The 23,411-nt window shown below is 41.6% G+C and overlaps 1 protein-coding gene across 1 annotated transcript in view; it reads left to right on the top strand.

The window, feature by feature from the left end:
* Positions 1-23,411, top strand: part of EIF2B3 (eukaryotic translation initiation factor 2B subunit gamma) — a 104,831-nt gene that overhangs the window by 37,672 nt on the left and 43,748 nt on the right. Inside the window, exon 6 of the mRNA XM_075508650.1 lies at positions 16,172-16,261. Within this exon, the coding sequence (XP_075364765.1) occupies positions 16,172-16,261 (90 nt within the window). The remainder of the gene's footprint in view (positions 1-16,171; positions 16,262-23,411) is intronic.

Genomic DNA, 23,411 nt, shown 5'->3' with positions numbered 1-23,411 from the left:
GTTAAAACGACCTGCAGGAAGCAGCTGATATAACACTGTACAGCATGAGCTACAGATCATGTTTAAACCTAGATTTTCAGTTTCAGCACTTGCATTTCTGCATGTCAGACTCCAGTAGTATTTAAATGTATGATTGTATAGTTTATTGTGTGTTATGTTGTTATGCGCTGCTATTCTTATCACTCCACTGTCTCTAATTTCCTTTCAATGTACTCATTCTCCTGTTTTTCTTACAAAAGCACTGGACATACAGTGAAAAATGAAATACATTTTCTTTTGCATTAACAAGCCACTACTCCTGAGTGTACACAATCAAATTTGCAGATAGGTGGTTCCTCGCGTGCGCATGAACTGGTTTTACAAATGCTGGCCTGAGTCTGGCACAGCTTGCAGCAGTGCACCTGAGCTAACATGCAAGTGGCTGTGCTGCTGGCAGGGCCAGGCTGGGCTGGCAGGGGCGTAGCTGGGCGGGCACAGCAGCTCCTGAGCAGCCTCTGAGTGCTGCAGGGGCTCAGGGCACGCCATGGAAGTAACAGAAGGGCCCGGTAGGAGCCACTTCTGGTGCAGAAATAGTAGTGTCGTCTAGGCTTTCTCAGGTCCGTGTTACTCTGGATAGAGGGGAAAAAGTGATGCTTATGTTTCTTAATTCTGGCGTTTGCTGCTTTCCATTGCCAGTTTGGCCACGTGATAGCAGCTTTTAAATTCTGAGATAAGAATTGGGGTTTTGTTACCCAAATGTACAGCTTTGGTCAGCACTTTCCAGTTCCAACAAAATGCAAATGTCAAACAGGAGTTAATCTTTTATAGTTCTTCAAATAGCGTACTTTTCACAGTAGAAAAGTAATTCCCTTTAGAAGACAATCACTCCAAAGACTAACTGCTTTCATTTCTCCTAAACATTTTAAAAGCATGGCAACAATTTCCTATGAGTGATATGATTTTAAAGATCTGAGTTGATTTGGGCTGCTGTGTGTGATCTGCTTCTTCACTTTTATTTAAATTTTATGCATGAAGAGAAAGAGTTAATGTTTTCTGAATGATGAGTTCTGTTAATAAAACAAGGTGATACTACCCTGCTACATAGTGGCCTCATAAAGGTCATGTGCATAAATGAAGATACAATGAACTTGTAAGTCAAGAATGTCATGAACAGCAGAAATGCCAAACACCAGAGCTGAAGCACAGCTGAGTAACCTGCTGCAAAGAAATCTGTCACTTTACCTGTTTCTTCGTTTCTGTGTTTTGAAGTCATGGCTTGATTGATTCACCATCTTGAAGGCAACAGATGCAAGGATATGAACTTGTGCATCTCTGAAAGAAGTGTTTACTCCTGAGCACGAGTCTTCAAGTGACAGAAAGCTCATAGCAGACTGCAGCACAATAATGTAAAGACTAGTTTTGCTTGACGCTCTTTCTGTCCGTTGACTTCTTAATTTTCCTAAAGGAAAACATGTTGACTCCCCTGTGGAGGTGACTCACAGGTTCTATTGATGACCTCTGGAAGGCTTCAGTCTTTTACCTGCCATGTGCCTGTGTCACTACTGCTGATGTTGGCTCTGCCTACAATGACAATAAGAAAACTGGCTGTAAGTGTTTATTCAAGTCTCAATGGAAGTATCTTAGATATCTTAGGATACTGCTGTTTCCTAAGGTTTCTAGCTATGCTGACATGTAGCTGATGAGTGGTTTTCATCATTGGTTAGTGCCTGAAAAGTTACTGTGTGGTGAAGAGGTGAAAGCTGAATGGAGCTGTTCAGCATATAAACAGTTGAAATGAACGGGGATTATGGGAAGGTGTGCTGCACTGTAGTGGTTTGAGGCCACAACCAAATGTGTGCTGTGCATGTGGCGGGGAGAGTCAAGGACAACTGCAGTGCATGCAAGTGAAAGATGTTGGGGCCATATCTTTGTAAAGGCTGATCTGATTTCTAAATGTAAGTTTACTGGTCTAAGTTGTTGATCCCTGCTTGCTGCAGGCTGAGTAGAGACACAGATGTGGAGAATTAGGTGAAGTTATAGAGAGGAGAGAAATTGCTGAGCTTTGGAGTATTCCTTGCAGGTAGGCACTGTCTTGAACTTGCATGTTATCTCCAGAAATGGATAATATCTTCTTATTTACACTCACAGTTAAATATTTATTCCCCAAATTCTGGGATGTTTTGGCTTTTAAATCTAGCATGAGGAAGGACAACCAGAGAAAGTCTGTACTAATGTGGATCAAAATACCGTGAAAAAAGTGTATGAGAACCCATTCTTAGTAGTCCTGTTTGTTACCTTAAGCAAAAATGTCACCCTCACTGCCACTGTTTTGTGTCCTGAAGAGAATCCCATGCTCACATCTCTGAGGAACTAATTTTGTCAGCTGATTAAATAGTAAGACCCGAAATTGAGATTGACAGTTATCAAAAAGTGAGAAGCAAGTGCTCTGCTGTTAGTTGATCATTTTGTGCTTACTCGCTTAGCTGATATTTTCACCAGTTACATTTTTTTTTTTAATGATTTCTGAGTATTGTTCATTAATGTAGTTATTTCATTGCTGAATGACAGCATATTTTTACACACTGCTGTCACTTCTAGCTTTGTTTCAAAAGGAGAGGTGATTCTCCTTGCCAGAAGTAGAACTGTAGTGCTGTATGGTTTGTTCACGGTTTCATGTGCTGTATGCTTTGACACGGTTTCCCACAGCATTCTCCTGGAGAAACTGGCTGCTCATGGCTTGGACGGGTGTACTCTTCGCTGGGTAAAGAACTAGCTGGATGGCCGGGCCCAAAGAGTGGTGGTGAAAGGAGTTTACTCCAGTTGGCGGCCGGTCACAAGTGGTGTTCCCCAGGGCTCTGTGTTGGGACCAGTTCTGTTTAATATCTTTATCAATGATCTGGATGAAGAGATCGAGTGCGCCCTCAGTAAGTTTGCAGATGACACCAAGTTGTGTGGGAGTGTTGATCTGCTTGAGGGTAGGAAGGCTCTTCAGAGGGACCTGGACAGGCTGGATCGATGGGCTGAGGTCAATTGTATGACGTTCCACAAGGCCAAGTGCCAGGTCCTGCACTTCGGCCACAGCAACCCCATGCAACGCTACGGGCTTGGGGAGGAGTGGCTGGAAAGCTGCCAGGCAGAAAAGGACCTGGGGGTGTTGGTCGATAGATAGCTGAATATGAGCCAGCAGTGTGCCCAGGTGGCCAAGAAAGCCGATGGCATCCTGGCTTGTATCAAAAATAGCGTGGCCAGCAGGAGTAGGGAAGTGATCGTGCCCCTGTACTCGGCACTGGTGAGGCCGCACCTCGAATCCTGTGTTCAGTTTTGGGCCCCTCACTACAAGAGAGACATTGAGGTGCTGGAGCGTGTCCAGAGAAGGGCAACGAAGCTGGTGAAGGGTCTGGAGCAGAAGTCTGATGAGGAGCGGCTGAGGGAACTGGGATTGTTTAGCCTGGAGAAAAGGAGGCTGAGGGGAGACCTTATTGCTCTCTACAACTGCCTGACAGGAGGTTGTAGGGAGGTGGGGGTCGGTCTCTTCTCCCAGGTAACAAGTGATAGGACAAGAGGAAGTGGCCTCAAGTTGCGCCAGGGGAGGTTTAGACTGGATATTAGGAAATTTTTCTTCACCGAAAGGGTTGTCAAGCATTGGAACAGGCTGCCCAGGGAAGTGGTTGAGTCGCCATCCCTGGACGTATTTAAAAGCCGTCTGGATGAGGTGCTTAGGGACATGGTGTAGTGGTGGTCTTGGTAGTGTTAGGTTTATGGTTGGGCTCGATGATCTTAAAGGTCTTTTCCAACCTATACGATTCTGTGATTCTGTGATTCTGTTCTTCCAGAAATTCCTTCAGGGCTTCAGTTTGTATTTGATTTTTGGCTGGTTTGCAAGAATATGTGATCCAATTGATCCAGTCACTTTTTTAATTGAAAACATACATAGTTTGTATACATTAAAAAAGGATCATTTGTATGTAAGGAAGAACCCATGAAAGTGTATTTGAGAATTCTTACCTGCACCTGGGCATAGAAAAAGATTAGCAAATTATTTTGTATGTATCCATTGTATATTTGTTTCTTTTTTTATCAGTGTACGTCAGAGGTCCGAATACAAATAAAGCGTGCTATGCAAGCTAATTAAATCAATGCCTCTGTGGAAGAACTTAGTTTCTGGAATTGCTCTTGTAAATCTGAGATGTAAACAAAAACCTAGTTATTTTTATATCATTTCCCTTTGCCTCATGTATGTGATTCTGGAAGTTGGAGAGTTATATGTTTATGCATCTTTTTATAGTAGAATATTTGCGTGGCTGAATTTTTATTGAAGCATAATTCCTGGTTTCCTTAAAGCTGAGAAAGGCTACTGTACAGTGGGAACACACATTAATTTGAGTTTCTGTGAAAGGCTGTTCATTTTAAAGCTGTCAAGGCAGCAAATTGTCCTCAAGTGTTTCTTCATTAACAGTTGTTTGCCGCTTTTGTAGAAAAGGCTGCTTCAGCCATGGAAAGTAAATTGGGAGCTTTTCCTGAAAGAAGGATGTGCAAAGAACAGCATTTAGGCCATGGGATCTTACTGTCCCTTCTTCTCTTGCCCCTGCCTACCTGGGGATGATGCAGGCACCACTGCGTTTTATTGTTTCATTTCAGCTGCGTGCTGAGATGAGCAGTCTCCAGATGCTCCATTTATCTGAGGTTGGCTTTAGTTTGTTCTTTCTTGGTTCATTTATAGCTTCCTCATAGACTATGAGCTGATTGTGCCAGTTCCTTTAAAATGTAGACCGCAAAGATAGTACCTGTTTTAAGAGTTTAGAGTCTAAATGGACTGTACGATTATGGATGTGGCTCTTGCTCCCATTGAATGTGAAATTCCAGCTCTTCAGAATAAACCTATTTTCTAGTGAATTCCAATATAATAATAAAATCTACTATTTGTGAGGAGTGCAGCTTCTGTGGTGTGAATAATCAGACCCACTTCTGTTGAAGTGCAAAAACTCCCTTTTATTTTTAATAGCAAATTATTTTGAGAGCAGAGCCCAGAAGCACGGGATTTTTAGAAGTAAACTAGTCTTTTAAGGCTTCCTGTTCATTTTGGTTGTGCTTATTGCTTCTTACCTCTCTCTGATTTTTTTTTTTACTGATCTCTGCAGAAGCAACCATTGTAGACTTGGCCCTTTTTTATATTACTAATATAGTCTAGAGGGTTAGCACAGGTCTTTATAGTTACAGATTGTTTCTAATACATTTTTTCTTCATAAACTAAGGGCAGGACTGTACACGAAATCTCTGTTATTGTATTTGTGCTTTGTACTCATGTACTTGTTGACTGTTTTACAAGCCAGTAACGTAGTAGCCACAGGCTAGGAAGCTTGCCCAGAAATCTGGCATATTTAATTAGTGCTAGTAAACAAGCAGAGTTTCAAATTTAATTTTTCCTTCTTTAATTCCTATAAACCTCAAGCCATTTAAAACTCAATTTTGACACTAGTTTCGTTTATGCAGTTGGATAATACTGAAACAGTCCACAACCACAGATGGAATAGTCCCAGTCTCTTCCAAGCAAGAAGGGAATAGAAGTTGTTTTGTTTTAATAGTGTTTGAGGTTGCCGTAAAACTGTAAATGATAATCTTCAGGTCATCCACTACCCATTTTCTTTTTCTTTCTGTTAGGCTAAGTGTTTCAAGATGAGGAAATTGTCCAACCATGGGTTTAGCCTTGTAAAGGAAAAGGGTTGGATTTGTTGCCATTCTGGTCTTTGTACAGAGAGCTGTTTTAAGAGCAAATTATGGAGGCATCTGAACTCTGCTACTTGCCATAGCCAGTTTATTGCTTCTAGGCTGTGAGGTTTAACTCCCTACCCCAGGTGGCATCAGCAACAGGGGCTTCAGTTGCTGTCTTCTCTCTTGCTTTTCAAAACCAGGTTGTGATCAGTGGTGAAAATGGTTCTCTGCTACTGCTTTCTCTATCAGGGACCACTGAAGTCTAGATTAATGACATTTCTCCTATCTGTTTCATTGCTGGAGCCACACTGTCTCCAGACAAGTAGTGTGCTGATGTCTCTTTATCACAGCAATAAAATACGTGCTAATTTTGGCCAAAAACTGGACTTTGTAACTGTAGCTTAAAAAAAATTAGTATTTAAATTGTGAAAATATGCAGATGAGCAGTGTCTTATTAGCTGTCCAGACAGCTTTTCCTTCAAGAACGTGGGTGTTTTGGGTTTGGGGGGGGGGGGGGGAGGGGGGTGTTGTTTTTTTGTTAAATGAACAGTGACTGTCTCCTACTTATTATAAAGGCAGCTCCCACCTACTGTATGAAGTGAGTTAGCATATACTGGGCTGTGTGGAACAGCACTCTTGTTTGCCTGAAGTTTCTGTCAGCAGTAACCATTCCAGGGAAGGAAGTTAACTGCTCAAAGTACTGTCTCACTGCATTGAATTAGCCAGGATTTTCTTCTGTCCTCTGCAATATTCTAATTGCTGTATTATCACTGTTCAAAAGGAGTGAAATTCCTCCAGCCCAATCTTAAGCTGTTATTCAGGTCCTAGTAATGGGTGAAAGATGAGACAGATTTTTGGAAATCCAGCTCTGGCCTCAGTGCAGTGTACATTTTTCTTCAGTTGGGCTTAATGCTGTAGTGCTCCAACTTGAGCATCCTCCTGAAAGCATTTTAGGTGTAAGCTCAGTTTCTTGTAGTAATATGAAGCAGCCACTTCTGTTATAGGTATTAACAAATCTGGAAATTTTAAAACATGAGTAATCTGGTCTTAACCAGAAACTAATCCAGTGTGGTTGTAAACACTGTAATTACTTGTTTTAAAAAATGCTAATTTGGACTTTGGGTGGATGTTAAGCTCTTCCTGTGGTAATGGTAGATTTTTCTGTGTCTTGTCTTTTTTTTTTTTTTTTCTCCTGATACTTATGTTTATCATCCCATGGTATTTCTAATGGTGTTTTGTAAAATGCCAGTTAGCTATTAAAAGAATTAATCATAAAGTTCTTTTGGGTTGAAAAGATGAGAGATGTCTGCAAGCGGCTTCAGTCTGACTTCAATTCTCCTTTAAATTCTGCTGTCACTCCGCAAAAAGAATGCTACATTTTCTAATTTTAAGGCTTTGTTTTAATGAAGTTCTTATGTGATACTGTCAAAATATTAGCTGATAAATTAAATAGTATAGGTTCTTTTAAACTAGAAATGAACACAAGTGTCTCTATTTCTTGTGTGATGTTCCTATACCCTTGGGGTATAAGAACCCTACTTGGTTCCCCTACTTGGGTATATACTTGGGTATATACTTGGTATACTTGGGTATATACTTGGTTCCCCTACTTGGGGTATTTCTTCACTGCAGAATTGGGCTGTACTCTAAATGCTGATGTTGCCCTGAGCCCTGACAGCTCTGCATGTCCTGAAATCTCGTGGCTCAAGGTTGATGTTGCCCTAGATCCAGGCTAGCATGTGTCTGGGGATGCATCTGAATAAGTGGGCTGAGTCATGACTTCAGTGTAGCCAAGTTGGGAAACCACTCTGTTTTTCTGTAGGGAAGCAGGATTGATCAAGTCTGACTGCTGATACCTTAGTGTAGTTTCCCCTAAAACATATTTTTCGTCTGTGTACTCATTCAGCATTGCCGAGATGTGGAGCGGCCTGTGTGCTGGCAGTCACAGCCAGGCTCCCTCTGCAGTGGCGGCAGAGCCAAGTTCTGTGCCCACTTGAATTTCTGCCTGAGATAAAGCTGTTTCCACTAATTGATTAAATATTTGATGTTTACAGTTGTTGCGGTCTTGTAAGGATGAAGTGTGGTTACTGCGTTACCAAATGCTAAAGTGTCCAGGTTTCAGTGGAGTCAAGATGTGAATAAGTATGACTGTAAAACCTTATCATGACTCAAAAGTGAGGCAGAAGCAGTAGGTTCTGGGGGAAATCAAAAGGAAACCTGGGTCAAAGCACCAGCTGAGGAAGCTACAAACCTTTGAGGAGCAGGAGCTAAGTATAATACATTTACAGTAGATGAAGGAAATGAGCATTGCCAGATTTACTGCAGAGGACATCCTACATGGGCTGGATTTGGGTAGATTTTGGTAATTTAAACCATAACACTTGATTTTTTCCCTTCTTTGGATTCAAAGTTTGTGTCTTCTTGCTTTCTACACTGTAAGTGTTGGGGGGAGCCAGATGCTGCTTTGTCTAATACACAACATGTATTGCTCTTCTCTCCCTCTGTTCTTCCTTCTAACCCTAATGATCTGCTATTGGAGTCATCAGGCTGTTTTCCAGTCCCATGTAATTTAACTGTTTTGAATGCAAATATCTTCTAAAGAAAGACTCATAAACACACACCTTCTGTTGTAACAGCTCATTTGCTTGTCAAGCAAAGATCCTAGCAAAGGAAAGTTAGTGATCAGGTATGGCCTATGCACAGTAATAGGTTTAAGGAGGGATTTTTAATTTTAAAAATCTGATGGTGAAGAAGTAGGTGGTTTTCATGAGGTACCTGGAAGGCTACTCACAAAGGGAAATCCAAAGGTATGTGTGACAGCCTCAATTTGTCCTGCTTCTGCGCCCTGTAAAATAAGAGGAAATGCTTATAATGCTTATTTCCACTTTGTTTTTTCTGCTTCTGCTTTTACTTGCAATTTAAGGTCAGGAGAGGGGGGGGATTTCTTTTTGCCTGTGTGCTTTAGTAGTCCAAAGGTATGTGTTTACCTTAAATCCCAAAATTTTGCAGATCATAGATTTTTAAGTTCTAGCCACTAGTAAAACCCACCTCACCTGAGAGGCACAGAAGGTCTTAGAGCCTTATCGAGCACGGCTGCGATCAGCCAGTCACACTGCCGAGTACCATTTTGTTTGTCTTTGAGTCTAGGTCAGTGACATAAAGAAATTGTGGCAGCCTTGCTGTGTTTAAGCTATATATTGCTAGCGACCTACAGCTTTGACCTAGTATTCAGTTTCACTGTTTCCCATGCATTTACTGTAATTATTTGATTTAAGAAAATATATCATATGTCTACTGCTTAGCCCTTTGGGAACTGGTGTAGGAGGGATCAGCAGGAGCTGCTGTTCTTCAGTAGCCTCTGTACAATCCTCCAGTTTCAGTTGTTTGCTTAAAACTTGTTCCTCTTATGTGTTGTCATCCTTTCAGTCCTGGTGATTTTAGGGAACAGTTATTTACTAAGGTGAATTTCCACAAAGCAGGAAGCAAAATGAGCTGAAAATTGGAAATTATTAGGGTTGCCAGGTGCAGACTTCTAGTTCTTTCTCCTTCTTTAGCAAAGAAAGCATTTCCGAAAGCTTGATTAAATCTCTTAAATCACGGTTTAGCCCAGATCACGGTTTAGCCCAGCATAAGAAAAATAAGCTCATATACCAGATCTGAACCAAGTGACTAAGCCATGTCCCGTTGTGTTGGAATCAAATTGATTATAGTGCACAATAATCTACTTCATTGTCATCCTGGTCTTAACTGTAACATAAGATGATTACACTGGATGTGTATAATAATAAGGCTTACACTTTGTATATACTGCTTTAAATATTTTGGCACACCATAGGAAGAACCTTTACGTGCAAGGCTTGATTAATCCTTTTCCTCTGTGTATAGAACAAGTAGCTGCCAGAGCTCAAGGCTAAAACCTATTAATAATATCTCTGGCAGTCCCTGCCCTCCTTTGCAGTGTATTGTCTTCTGTTCACACCAAACTCTGGACTTACTATCATTTTGGAGTCTCTCTTTTGCTTTCCCAGTTTCTACATAGCAATTGAGGTATTCTAGCGGATTGAGTCTAGTATAAAAGTGTCTAGTATAAAATGTTTGCATTTTCTCTGTATTTTCAGTGGAGGACAAGGGAAAGAGAGAAAGGGGCAGGGGGGTTGTGGGCAGCCCGGCCCCTGCTTTATTTCCTACAGCTGTTAGCACTCACTATGGCAGAGAAGACCCTTAAAACCAAGTTTAGGGAAATGCTTTCCCCAGCAGCTGTGTCTGGTGTGCTCCTGGGGGGATGCACGTGCATCCAGTGAGGTGGCTGTGCACCCCCCAGGGTGTGCTCTGCGGACTTGGGGTGGGTGAGGAATTCCTGTTCTCATTTTCATATGGGAAAGCTGAAGCAGGGCGAAGAAAAATATTTTACATAAGGTCATGGGATGAGTTGGCTGCGCAGCCATCAGCACCCTCGCTGTTCAGCGTTGAAGTCAAGAGAGATGTTAAGGTTAAAGCGTGGTGTTGGTGCCAAGATAATGACTCTTTTCTATGGGAGGTCACGCTGGTTTATTGTAAACCATTACTGACCTTGAACAAATATTAATCCTGAGTCTGACTGCTAAGCAATACTCTTTATACTAGGGAAAATGATTTAATCTTTGGCTTTCAATGAAAGTTGGTTCCTTTACCAAAAAGTTTTCAGCATGTTTTTGTCAGAAGTAGGTTCATAGTTTGTATTATAGTCTCATGGGTATATCAATAATATAACGCAACAAAGAAAAATGGCACGCGGTGAAGGTTTTAAATGAAAAATATTTATTATTCGGAAGGCTTTCAAGCAACTTAGGTCATTAGATCAATAAAACATTTTCATTTGGAAAGTACTTCCCATCCTGATGCAGTGTCTCTTAAGAAGCAGCCAGCACGGGGATCGAGGATCAGTGGGTAGTCACCAGAGCTGCCTCCGGGCAGCTGATGTTAAGCTGTGAGCATGGCGTGTCCTCCCTTGCCAGGTCCTCAGGGGACCAAAGTGCGTCTTACCCTCCTGTCTTTGTAAATAAGGTTGTTACAAAACTGGAGGAAGGGAAACGGCGAGGGGGTGCCTCTGAGCTGGGAAACGGAGGTCAGGGTCACCCGGGGCCCGCAGCACATTTTGTAAGACACCTCATAGTAGCCTACACCGCCTTGAAATCTTGGGTCATTGCTTTTCTGTGCTCCTTTCCTCTCCACGCCAGCGCTCTTGCATCACCAAGGTATTCGTCGTAGCCAGAACTGAACCAGTTGTTCCACCCGAGAAGCAGCATGCTCTGATTAAGCTCTGCTCCCCCTTCTCTGAAGCCAGGCGGAAGAGGGGCGCTGGGCAGAGCGGTGCAGGAGGCCCCGCAGGCAGAGGGGGGTCCCGGCCGGCGCCGCTACAGCTGCTGCGGTTCAGCCCGGAGGTGGCAGCATTTCACTGGTGGGCAAAGGAGGCCTGGGGTACAGTGGGGACATTCATTTGGCTAAGTGCTTTGGGATCTTTTTGGCCAAAAGCACTGTGTAAAAAAAAAAATTAAGGTCATAAGGTGTCTGGGATTTTTGAAGAGCCAACGTAACAGTGGTCTTTTATTATTAGTGAGTTTACAGCCAAGAGCTGTCCCGTAAATGAGCAATGTGATTTAGGGATTTTTTTTTTTTTCCCCTTTAAAAGTAGGAATGCTTGAGACATTAAAGGTGGTCTGGCAGCTTTTGCTGTGAGACTTCTCTTCATGTTGATCTGTACACTGGCTTTGTATCAACACGAGAGCACCACCTCCATGCAGACAGTCAGGGGTCGGCACTGTGTGTTTGAACTAGATGGCACGCTTCTTCACCCAAGAATACAGTACATAGCCTGCGGGATAGGGAGAATGTGATAGACTGTTTGGCTACACGGACCGTGAGCTACGTGCAATTAATTAGAAAAGAAGTGAGTGTGGAATGCATAGTTTGCACTTAGCGTGCTTTTATTTATTTATTTATTTATTTTGGAGGGATGGGGAGGAAGATGAACTAATACCCCATAAGCCCACAGTGGACGTAATTCAGATATTGGTTCAGGAGCCAGGTTATTAGCAGGTATGATTGGCTTTTTATTGTGTCATTGCTCAGATTAGCATTAGAGTACGGACAGCCTCAGGTCCTTGAGCTTATTTAAAGACCTTCGTATTTTCCATCAACAGCTGTATGAAGTTAAAGCGAAAGAGGCCATGGGATTTCTCTTTCTCAGCTAGTTTATTTGTGAGGTGGTGAGGTTAATGTGGCAATATCCCATGCTTAGTAGAGAGGCTTTTTGGCTTTAAGCATTGTGTGTGCTCCCTTCAGATTTATGATTTTGACCCCAGCCTGGCATTATCACACTGTCAGTGGGAGTGCAGGGCTGGTTTGAACCTCCAGCTCTTGGTGGTAATCTCTCTTAATTAGTTTACAGTTGAAACAATTGTCCATCTTTTTGCCTTTAAACAAGGGAAGTTTGCTCTATCAGTGGTTGATTTCCCTGAGGGAGGAAGTCCTGAGAGAGGTTATCAGGGAGAAAAAAGCCCCAGGCTCCACTTTCAAAGCAATGCCATGTACGAAGCATGCATCAATCCTGTTAGTACTGCTTATTATTTCACAATGGCGTGTCAGGAATTACGGGCACAGACCTTTCTAAGGACTCTTGCAGACCTTTATGTGGTCTCATCCCAAGTCAGGATTTTGTGGAATTATGTGCTAATAAAAGCTAATTTTACACATTTAAATTGCATTCTTTGAAATTGCTCTTTTAATTGCTGATCTTTCCCTGACTTCTCCACAGATCTCTCAGAGCCTCCTCATTGTCGACTTTCTGCCAGGGAGCCCTCCATGCCTCATCATTAGGGCTGAAATCTGCCATCACTTAACATAACACACAGAGCTTACAACTGGGAGCAGCCCCCTCCCTTGCATGGGAGCACAGACAATAATAGACACTATAGTGGCAGCGCCAATGGGAGTTTTACCATGTATTTTAATGACTTGTGCTTGATTACATTTGCTAGATTGAACCGAAGTTCATTTAGTAATTGGTATGATTCTTAGAGGGTTCACACTTGACATTCCTTGCTCATTAAAGAGCTCTAACAATGGCTGTTACAACTTTCATCTCAACGGTGACCCTCTCGGATATATATCCAGTCTTTTTCTTTTGATAAACCACCCAACCCAGCATTCATTAACACTTAACCATCTGCAGCCAGCCCCTCCTAGTACCTTCTCTCTTGCTTTGATGATATAATTAAAAGCCTTCTGTATTATCTCCCTCAGAGCGATAAGTCTAGGTGCGCCAGCTCTGGCACATGCATTGTTTGTTATTCGATTCTCTGTATCAGCTGTTCTGTACGACGGGCTCATCTTTCATATGTTGTAAAGATTAGCTGATGGAGTGAGAGATCAGAGGCATGAGAAGGGAGTGTGGCTTTCGATATTAGTAACCAGATGCTCATTTGAAATGGTGATGGAGTTTGCTGTTATCTGTTAGATTATTTGGCTCCTTTGCTTTTACCTGAAGATAAACTGTCAATGAAGCACGAGTCAATGAAAATTAGCATCATCTTTAGTGGCTTGTTATGATAGAGTGCTCTTATCAGGCTGGTTTACTGTGGCTACTCTCTGCTTGAGTCTGGTTTACAGAAATCACAGCTTTGTTTATGCATGTGCCCAAACTTGCCTGTTTGACCTTTGAAACTGTGATTATAATATTAATCTATGGGACTATTCTGTTGCAAATCACTTAGGTGGTCTGTATTTCAGAGGATTTTCATTGTGGGACCTCCCTCTTGTCCAGCATGATGTTCTGTTATTGTTAGTATATTCTACATTGAAAGCTAACTCGGAGTGGCGTTTCAGTACATCTTGTTGTCTGGCTGGTTTTTGTGGGGGTTTTTTTGTGTGTGATGGAGCTGCAGCTAGGATAGCACTGTGCTACTGTCTGTCCACTTGCACTGAATTTTGTATAACTTTGTTATAAAGTTGCTTAGCTACAGAAAAACTTGGTACAATACCTTTGCATGCAGATACAAACTTCAGCCCGCAAATCCTCAGTGTCCTGTGGTGTAGCTAAATAGTGTTATTCCAGTTTGCAGGTGGGGAGACTGTATGTGTGAAAGCCACACAGACACTGGCAACAGAACCGGCATTTATTGAGGAGTTCCTGTTTTACACCCTTCTGCTTGATGTCTAGCCCTTGCAGCATTCCCCTGCCTTATGTTTAAGGGGGGTTGTGATGGATCTTGAATAGGGAGAGAAGAACCTGGCATTCTGGCACTAAAGAAACTGTGTCCTGTCTGTCGTCTTCAAGATTAAGAATTGGGGTTTTTCCTCCTATTTTCCCCTCTTCTTCCCATGTTGCATCCATTTCTACTTTTTTACATGTTGTTGCCTTGTTCCATTGTTTCGTTCATTTTCTCAGCTTTCCTCTCTGCTCCATTTCTTTCCATTTGTCTCTGTCACCCATTTCAATAAACTATTATATTCATTACATAAATACAAGGGAGACCTTTTTCTCAGAAAAGATATGAAAATTCTCCCTCTCATAAATACACAAAATGTGGAAACCATCCTCAGGACACAGAGCAGGAGGGAGTCTGCTGACTTCCAACTGCAAGACCTCATTAAAATTAGTGGATTCCCTATCCTCTTTGCATAAGGAACATTGCTATTTGGGCTGGCTTCCACAGCAACATCTGGGCCACTGATAACATCAGTACTGGAGCATTGCTAGGTGAGCTCATGTTTTGTTAATGAAGTAATCTACTGAAAGCACATATATCATTTTTTAGTACCACATACTTTACTGCAAAGTGTCGTACTACTATTATAGGAGCTTTCCTTTGCAAGTGGGACATAAAGAATTTTGTTATAGTTAATAATATGCTTAGCTTGAATTGCATGGCATGCTTAAGAAATGCCACCTAAATTATAAAATTTTAAGACTTAAATACTTTGGTAGTTCAATGCATTAATTGAGAGATACACTGAAAAATGGCTTACTAGAACACCTGCTATTCTTGGTAGCTTTGGTGTTACTAAATATTCGGTGTGCTAGTATTGGTTTTTTATATATATATATATATATAGTGTGTGTGTGTGTGTGTATAATATATATATATTATATATATATAGTATATATATATATATATAGTGTATATACACACATATATATATAGTGTGTGTGTGTGTGTGTATATATATATAGTGTGTGTATGTATATATATATATATATATATATACACACAAGTTGTGAGTGATCCCTCTGCTGAGGTAACTAAATAATAAAAGTGATTATGATCACAAACATCTGACCTTAGCATGTTCTGGAATAAGCAAATAAAGTTTGGATGGGATATACTGGTAAGATGTGTTCATTCAAACTTCATTATGAAATCCAGGCATCAAAGGAGGAAGAATGAAAACAGAGACAATTTCAGGTGTGGATTGAAATTTCTCTCCTTAATAGCCTCTGGACTGCGAGTGCAGTTGCAGATCTCTTGAACAGTCCAGTATAGTCCCTGACTGTTGTTGTGTTTTGTCTTTTTTTTAATTTGCAAGCTAAATATTCTTGTGGCTTTTCTATCCTCAGAACTAGTGGTGAGTGTTCAGACAGCCAGAACACTCTTAAATGAGGCTACAGGTGTGTGGAAGGGAAAGTAATATTGGCATAAAATATCCAGCAGCTTTGAGACAGGTTCCAAAAAGGGTTTCCACTAAGACCAGAGAATGCATAAAGAGAAGTGATAGAAGTAATCGATGAGTCTTTCTGATTTAAAACTTTGTTCTTAAAATATTGAAGCTATTGGAGATTTCTGAGTTTCTGAAATATTAGCCTGCCACTGGTCTGAAAGTGAAAACTTCCCTGTTTGCCATTGTTTGGCTAATGATGAGAGGGAGTTTTACTGATCTTTCCCATGTTGCTGGGCTGGATAGGCAAGCACTTTGTAATTGAGCTGTGGCAGTCATTTGTAATGTGTAGTGTAGGAAAGGTGAGCAGACCCCATCTCCTTCCCCTATTCCCCTCCAGGAAGTGTTGGAAAAAATACAGTAGTGTTGTTGTGTTTGCTAGCAGAACGTGCACGGCCTTGCATATTAAGGCAGGCACTTAGCCAGGAGCTTTGAATTATTGTACCCTGACATTACCCACTGTAACTTTTAGCACTCTGGGCCCATTACTTTGGCTTCCTGCCCAGTAATGTGCAATTTCCACTTACATAAGAAGATGTAGCAGGAGTAATGACTCCTTGGAGGAGATGTTTTCTTTTGCAGCAAATCAGCCCAGGGCCAGCAGGTGTAAGTTCATAGACACAGTCCAATAATGGCAGCCTGCACTGTTCTCCTCTGTTAATCCAGCAGTAGATGGAAAGGAACAGATCTGCCTTTGCAAATTTTCACTATCCACTGACTTAATTGCAAAGTCAAGCTCTTGTAAATGGCCATGCAAAACTCTGTGATTTTCCTTTTTTTTCTTTTCCAGGCACCCCAGAATGCACATCAGAACAGGGCTGATGGATGCCCATCTCTACTGTCTGAAGAAATATGTGGTAGACTTCCTTGTAGAAAACAGGTAAGAAACCAAGCAGTACACAAGGTAGTAGCAGGTGTTTGCATTGACATATGGTTCATACCAGAGTTTTTAAAGGAAGATTTGTTTCATTAAATGGGCTAGCATAAAATAGAAATGTAAAAGAAATGAGTTTTCAAAGTGCTTTAACTGCACTAAAAAGAATGCCGAGCATTATGTCCAAGTTTCTTATTTAGACCTTTAAAAAAAAAAATCTAATAACAGCATAAGTGAAAGCTAAAATTTTTGCCTCTTTTCTTCATCCCTTGTTTTCCTAATGTATCTGTGCTTTTTGGATGCTCATTTCACCAGGGCTCCCCCATTGTTAGGGCTGTGAATACATTTCTGACCTTTGATTTCCCCCACCACAGTCTGTTTTGGCCTTTGCAATCACCTTTTCTCTCCCCCTTCACATCCACCATCACTGCAGGTGGGCTATCTCTGTAGCATCCTATGTTTTTAGCTTGTGATGTTCCTCTGTCAAAACTCTGAGACCACCCACTGAGAGTAAGAAAAACATCCATTTATGGAAGTGGAGAAGGATCTTAGTTATAATACTTCATGAAACAGACCAAAAAAAACCCCTGTTTATCTTTAAAAAAACAAATAAATGAACAACCCCCCTCACAGTAAGTAGTTCAGTTTTGGAATGATGTCCCATTCCTAGACTTTTTGTAGCGCTCTCATGCCCATTACATATATTGAATGCTCACTGAGTTCTCAAAGAGTTTTTCTCCCCTTTTAAGTAAGATGAAAGATAAAGGGACTGACTAGGTGTTGTGGTCATAGTGCTTTTCCTTAGCACATAAACTGACATGTGAAAAAACGTTGGGGGTGGGGGGATTTGCGGTAGTCTTGACTGTATACAAATCTGGTGATACAGTTGGATACATCATTGAAGGAGCTCTTCCAGAATAAGGTTCTGTGAGTGAGTTAAAATTAAGTAGAAAATCTGTGTTAACCCCCAGGGCAATTTCTTACCATGCATAAGAATAAAGCTTATCCGATACTTTGGCTGGCACAGGGGGGCATTGTACAAGTCATGTTAGTTCCCATTTGTATATGGGAACATGTCTGAAAGGTGAGAAAGCTTCAGGAGCAGCAGATGCTTTAAATCTGGAATAAGCCATTTATTCAGTGTATTTTAGAAAGTCGGTGACAGTTTGGACTTCTTGTGTTTCCTGTGGTAGCATGAAGCAGTGTTTACACCTTTCTTTTGTCATAATACAACATGTAGGACTCATTTCTTTAAATCTTAGCCATCTAGTTTTGCTGGGAATAGACATTTCCAGAATATTACACATTTCACACATTCAGTTCTTTTTCCCTGGTATTTCATGCTGTTTTGAATTTAGATCATTAGGTCTGTGGGACAAGGATGGTCTTTGTCAGACATGCCACAGTGCACGACACAATGAGACCTCTAAGTGTAAATAGTGGTAACTTCAGATTTCAAGGCGTTATGCTATTTCCATTGAAACTGGTGAGATCTTTGGCAATGTCAGTAGCAGGACTTTACCTTGTATTAACCAAAGCCAGCAGAGTGAAATCCTGCTCTGAACTCCTCCAGTTGCCCCCAGGTCTCCCTAGAAGAAGTCTACTGACTTTTTGCAAGTATGACCAGTTGTTTTTTTGTTTTCTATAGAGAGGTCATTCCCTGTCTTCACTGTTTTATGAAGCTGTGCTGCTTTTCCATGACACTTTCATGACAAATACATAATTACAGCAGCTAGACAGCATTCCTTAAGACCTGATAGCAACATCTGGCTTACTAATGGCAGGTAGCTGCTTCATTCTCTTTTACACACATGCTGCTTATTCAGTCAATTGAGAGAGAGAGTCAACTGCAAGTAATGTGCTTAACTGGTAAATCTGGGGAATGGGACTTTTGCCATGAGGAATAACTTGGGCTTTCAGGCTCCTGGCATTGGTGGGCATTTGCAGCTTGTTTTTCTTCTCTGAGGAAGGGGAGGACAGTGCATACCCAAAGATCTTTCCATGTTTGGCAGCAATGTGCCAGGACTTTTGGTAGACCCTGTGGAATATTTTTGCCTCAAAAGTACTGACATATACATAATTGTTTGGGTTTAAGGATTCTTTTTAATACTTTGTTTTTTAGTCTAGAGAGAACCTACAGTAAGATTTTGCCTCTCTGCAATTCCACACCAGGACTGGAGAAGCTCAGATGCCTTGTTTAAGCTGTGCATGTTTAAAACTAACAGCAGGGACTGAAGTGAACAGTGAAGCTCTTGTACAGTGCCAGGAAGTACTGACACAGTGTACTTCCTCAATATTACAATATTTACATTGTGTTAATATTTTAACAGCAGGGTTTGATGGCAGGCAGAACACCTTTTTTCATTGTTTGTAGCTCAGTGAAGCATTTACATTTTTTTTCAGATTTTATTTTGACATACAAAAGCAGAAAAGACGTTGTCCAGCAGTAAAAAATTCAGATCCTACGGCTGGCTATAGCTCACTCTTTTGCAGAGGAAAATTATGATTACTTCCAGGTCAAAGAATTACATGAAAAATAATGTTGTTATGTATGTGGGATCTGTTGCTTCAAATGGGATAAGAGCCCAGCGTAGTCCCAGCTTAGCTGCAAAGATCTGGCAAGAAGTAGCTTTCCCCAAGTGAATGTAGTTTGTATATAGCTGCACCTGTAAGGATAAATTGCATTCCTCCACTTTGATCGGATTAATATATGCATTGTATGTAAAGTCCAAAGTCACTAGCAACTAATATGAAAACAGGGAAAAGAGAATGTGAAATGGCTAAACCTTTGTTTGGTCCAAGTATATGAATCTTGCTTTAGGATTTGGGACAACTTTGTTACATGACACCTCTGGAAAAAGGCTGAATTTATTGTTCAGCTCCAGAATGGAGTCGTGATACCAAGGTTTTATCATCAGCTTGGCCACTGTCTTGCTTTGTGGTACTAGGCAGGTCCCTTAATTTTTCTATGCACTTGTTTCCTCTTCTGGGTGGGATTGTTTGGAGAATAATAAGTGTGTGTTTGGCAGCAGTGAGATTCTACTACAGGGGATGTTAGGAGAGGTCAAAATACTGTTTGGTAGTCTGTAACTCAGTTCGTAGTCCTTTAATACATTTTTATGAACTATTTTAAAAAGACTGAATAGTAGATTCTCCTGCCTGAAGTTTTATTGCACTACAGCAAACCACACAAATTCTTGAGTTTTAAAAAGCAGAGATCACTAGTGCCTTTAAATAAGAGTCAGAGGAAATGGTCTGTTTATTAGAACCCTGTCAAATATGTATGTCCAGACAAAAATAAAAAATATCACGCCCCTAATGTTGTTTAAACCTGGGGAATTTCTTTTTGGGGGAATTAAACTGCTTTCTTTTTCCTCTCCTAAGAGGAAAAAATGCATTTTGGCAGTTAATATCCCCATCCCCATCTATCTCTCATCCACTAGTTCAACACTGCATCTTAGTGAAATTGAGTCTTCAAGGGTATGACAGTCCTACCCTGTCCAAATTTACCAAGGTCAAATGCTTGTGGTTCCACAGTGATTTGGGGAACAGCTGAAGAAATTCTTACCCCAGCAGTCTGTTATTCTCTGTGGCGGGAATTTACACCTTCCCTTCTCTCCACACTCCTGCATCACTGGGGCAGGTTGATTATCTGAGTGCTCCTTAATCAGCTCCAGTGCACTGGTAGCCTCTGCCCCGGGGTTGCCAGCAGGAGAATTCAGAGCTCTGCCCTGGGATGGACATCTTCATCCCTGCATCCGCAGTGGATACCCAGCGCTGACAACTTCTGGGTCTGTTCCCACTAGATTTGCAAGAGGTCACAGACCATACCCTGCTACCAACCGGATTTATCCCGTCTGAACAGGGACTGTGACCTTGATGTGAACAAGGTGCAGCTTGTTTGGGCTGAATTTTCTGCTGATTATAACTGTCTCTGGGGTTTTTTGCTGCAGAGGCCTTTGGGTCTTCCCCAGGTTCTTTTCTGCATCAATGAAGTTAGAGTTGCTGAGATTGGTCTTTGGTTTGGTGGATGTACCGAGTCTGCCGAATTGTATCACATCTTTGCATGGGAGGCAGGTCAGTTAAAAATCTGATCTCCCTGTATTCCAGTGAGAGCTTTTCTTTCCTAAACATTTCCTTTTTCAGAATAAAGCTAACCTGAGGATCTTATAGGTGCTGCACTTTGCGGCGTGGGGAAGACGGACAAGTGCTGGCCGTGTATCTTGCAGGAGCTGCTCTGCCAGCACAGGGCAGGGATAGTTGAAGGTGAACACCTGCACCGCATGATGAACTGCACAATATTGCTTTTCTTAAAACGATCATTACGTGAGCTGAGCCAGCAGGCTAGACAGAAGCAGAGGCTGTAGCTGGCTGGGGGCACGGCTCCACCCCACAGCTGGCGGGCCTCACACCCCTGGGGTGGCAGCCAGCACAGTAGCCAGTCCCTTTTTTGGCACTCTCCTGAGTGCTAGGTTGGAATCCTGCCTCGCTGCTGCATTCAGGGCAGATGGAAGAAGAGAGTTCTTATTCCCTTTCCCCTGTGAACTTCATCTGTAGTAGAGGGCAGGATCTAGGCCTGTGCTCTGTGAGCCTGGCGTGTTGCACAGGCACGCACTGATATTTCTTTACTGTGTGCTGACAGTTTGCTTGCTAACAATCCCAGCAAAGCTGCTAGCAGAAGAAATGTGATCAAAGTGAAATTGCATGGTAGTTTGTGTTCTGTTTTTCCAGAATATTTCTAAACCTCTAGCCTGATGCAATTAAGATACCTGATTTGGGGGAGGGCGAGGAGGGACATAGATATAAAGCAACCCCTTCCCCTGTAAAGTTTTAATGTGGAAAATTCAAACTTGCTTTGGAAATTTAAGTGTTGAAGATGTGTGTATGTCTATATATCCTGTGTATATGCTTAAAAGCTTATGTAATAGTGTTATGGTTTAAGCCCAGCCAGCAACTAAGCACCACACAGCCGCTCGCTCACTCCCCCCACAGTGGGATGGGGGAGAGAATCAGAAGAGTAAAAGTGAAAAAAACCCCTCGTGCGTTGAGATAAAGACAGTTTAATAGGTAAAGCAAAAGCCGCATATGCAAGCCAAGCAAAACAAGGAATTCATTCACTACTTCCCATCACCAGGCAGGTGTTCAGCCATCTCCAGGAAAGCAGGGCTCCATCACACATAATGATTACTTGGGGTCCTCCCAACACTAACTCCGAACATCCCCCCCTTCCTCCTTCTTCCCCCAGCTTTATATGCTGACCATGACATCATATGGTGTGGAATATCCTTTTGGTCAGCACAAATATGCATTTATAATATATGTATGCATGAATGGCACAGATGACAACATTTGTTATATGTGTAGCTGAAACCTGTAGACATGTGGAGGCTGCCATTTTCACCTCTCATTGAGGTAGACCAGAAAATCCGAAGCCAGATCAAGGTTGCCTAAAACAAAGCAGTATGTGGTCCTACGTATTAAGTTACCTCCCAAAAATGACTTTTGTCAAATTTCATCAGTGCAGAGCTTGTCATGAATATGCTACTCAAACCTTAGTTACAGGTTGGGCACATAAAAAGCTACATTTAAAAATACTAACTTGCAAAGTTAAGCACTTGGCAGTTAGGTGGTGCCACAGCTGAGGCTCCCTGTGCAACCTTTGGCTTCTGTATGTGCCACGTATTATGGTACAGTCTCCAGTTACATGACTTTGTACATTTTTTTTTTCCCTCTGTGACCATTGCTTCATCTGTTGCCTGAGATGCTCACTGAAGGAGACACTGTTCAATATTGTATGTGACTTCTGTAGTTCAGGTGAAGGCCACCAGCCTTACTTGCTGCTCACTGTTTAAACCCTGTTCTGAAGATAAGGTAAATAGTTTCCTTTTGGATTCTTGGTGCTCATCACTGATACTATAATGCTCTGCACGCACTTCATTAACTGTCTTTCCAGAACCCGATTAGTGAAGTAGCAGTCTTTCCCCATTCTGAAAGGGGGAAACTAAGGCACACAAGAGCTGAAGTTTGAAGCATCTTTGTCTTAAGTATGCCATTTTTCAATTCTTAATGTTATACAGAGAGCTCTTAATGTTGAAAGAATCTTTTCCATTGATGATAGCTGTCACAGGGTGACACTGATCAAATCAAAAGCACACAGTCAGTGGCAACCTGCAGAAATTAGATTTACGTTCTGCATTCAGCAGCATCTGTAAACTCCTCTGACAGAAGGGAATTTAAAAAAAAAAAATCAGTTCTTCAGGCATCATTCATTTGCCTTAAATATTAGCAGTTCTTTTCTCTTCTTGCAGCCCTCTGCCTTGTACATTTAACACACATGTTCTAACAAATGAGGCAGGCATTCTTCTGCCTCATTACACAACCTTGATTCATCCCCAGGGCATAGTCCATCTTTACATTGGGTGAAGAAGAGATTGAGATTGGGGAGAGAGGAAAAGTAGGTGAGTGTGTTTTTAAGGATTGTATCATAATGTGTACACACAAGGTCTTAATTATTAAGGTTGTATAAGCAACATAGTTCTAGCTTTTCTTAATTTGAGTGCCCAAACTGTTACCCTGATGTTTTTTTAAGTGTGTGTATATATATTTAGATGTTACACTTTTAGAATTAATCAGTGAGGCTACTGTGACTCTTGCTAATGGAGTAGCTGTTATCAACATAGATTTATCACCTTTCAGGTCAGCCACCAGAAGGAGAAGGGGTGCTCTAAATTTCAAAGAATATCCAGCTCAGCCTTTGTAACCTTGGCCTGGAGCGTACTCTGTTACTTTCTGGAGTAGTGCATGAGCAGTCCAGTTACCTTGCTGAAAGAGAGAGAGAATGGAGCATGCCCAACATAGAAGGACGAAGGACTCAAAAAAAATTTAGCTGCAAAACAGGTCTCTTCCAAGCATGTGCAAACAGTGTTTTTTCAGACTTAGCTTGATGTAGTATGGGCACTTTTTATGTTTACAAATGTAATGCCCTGATGAAAAGACAGACTTGTGCCAAATTGCAAGCATGGAAGTGCAAGAGCTTTTCAGCGGAGCAGTTGAAATATTTTTAACATGGACAAAACAAAGTACTTTTCCATAATTTTGTTCTTGGAAATAGCTGAGACATTTTTGATGAAGCTATCCAAAAAAAATCAGCTTGAGG

The sequence above is a fragment of the Mycteria americana genome, chromosome 7 (genome assembly GCF_035582795.1).
Source record: "Mycteria americana isolate JAX WOST 10 ecotype Jacksonville Zoo and Gardens chromosome 7, USCA_MyAme_1.0, whole genome shotgun sequence".
NCBI lineage: Eukaryota > Metazoa > Chordata > Aves > Ciconiiformes > Ciconiidae > Mycteria > Mycteria americana.
Note: the sequence above shows the minus strand (reverse complement) of the source record. Positions and strands in the feature narration are given on the sequence as shown.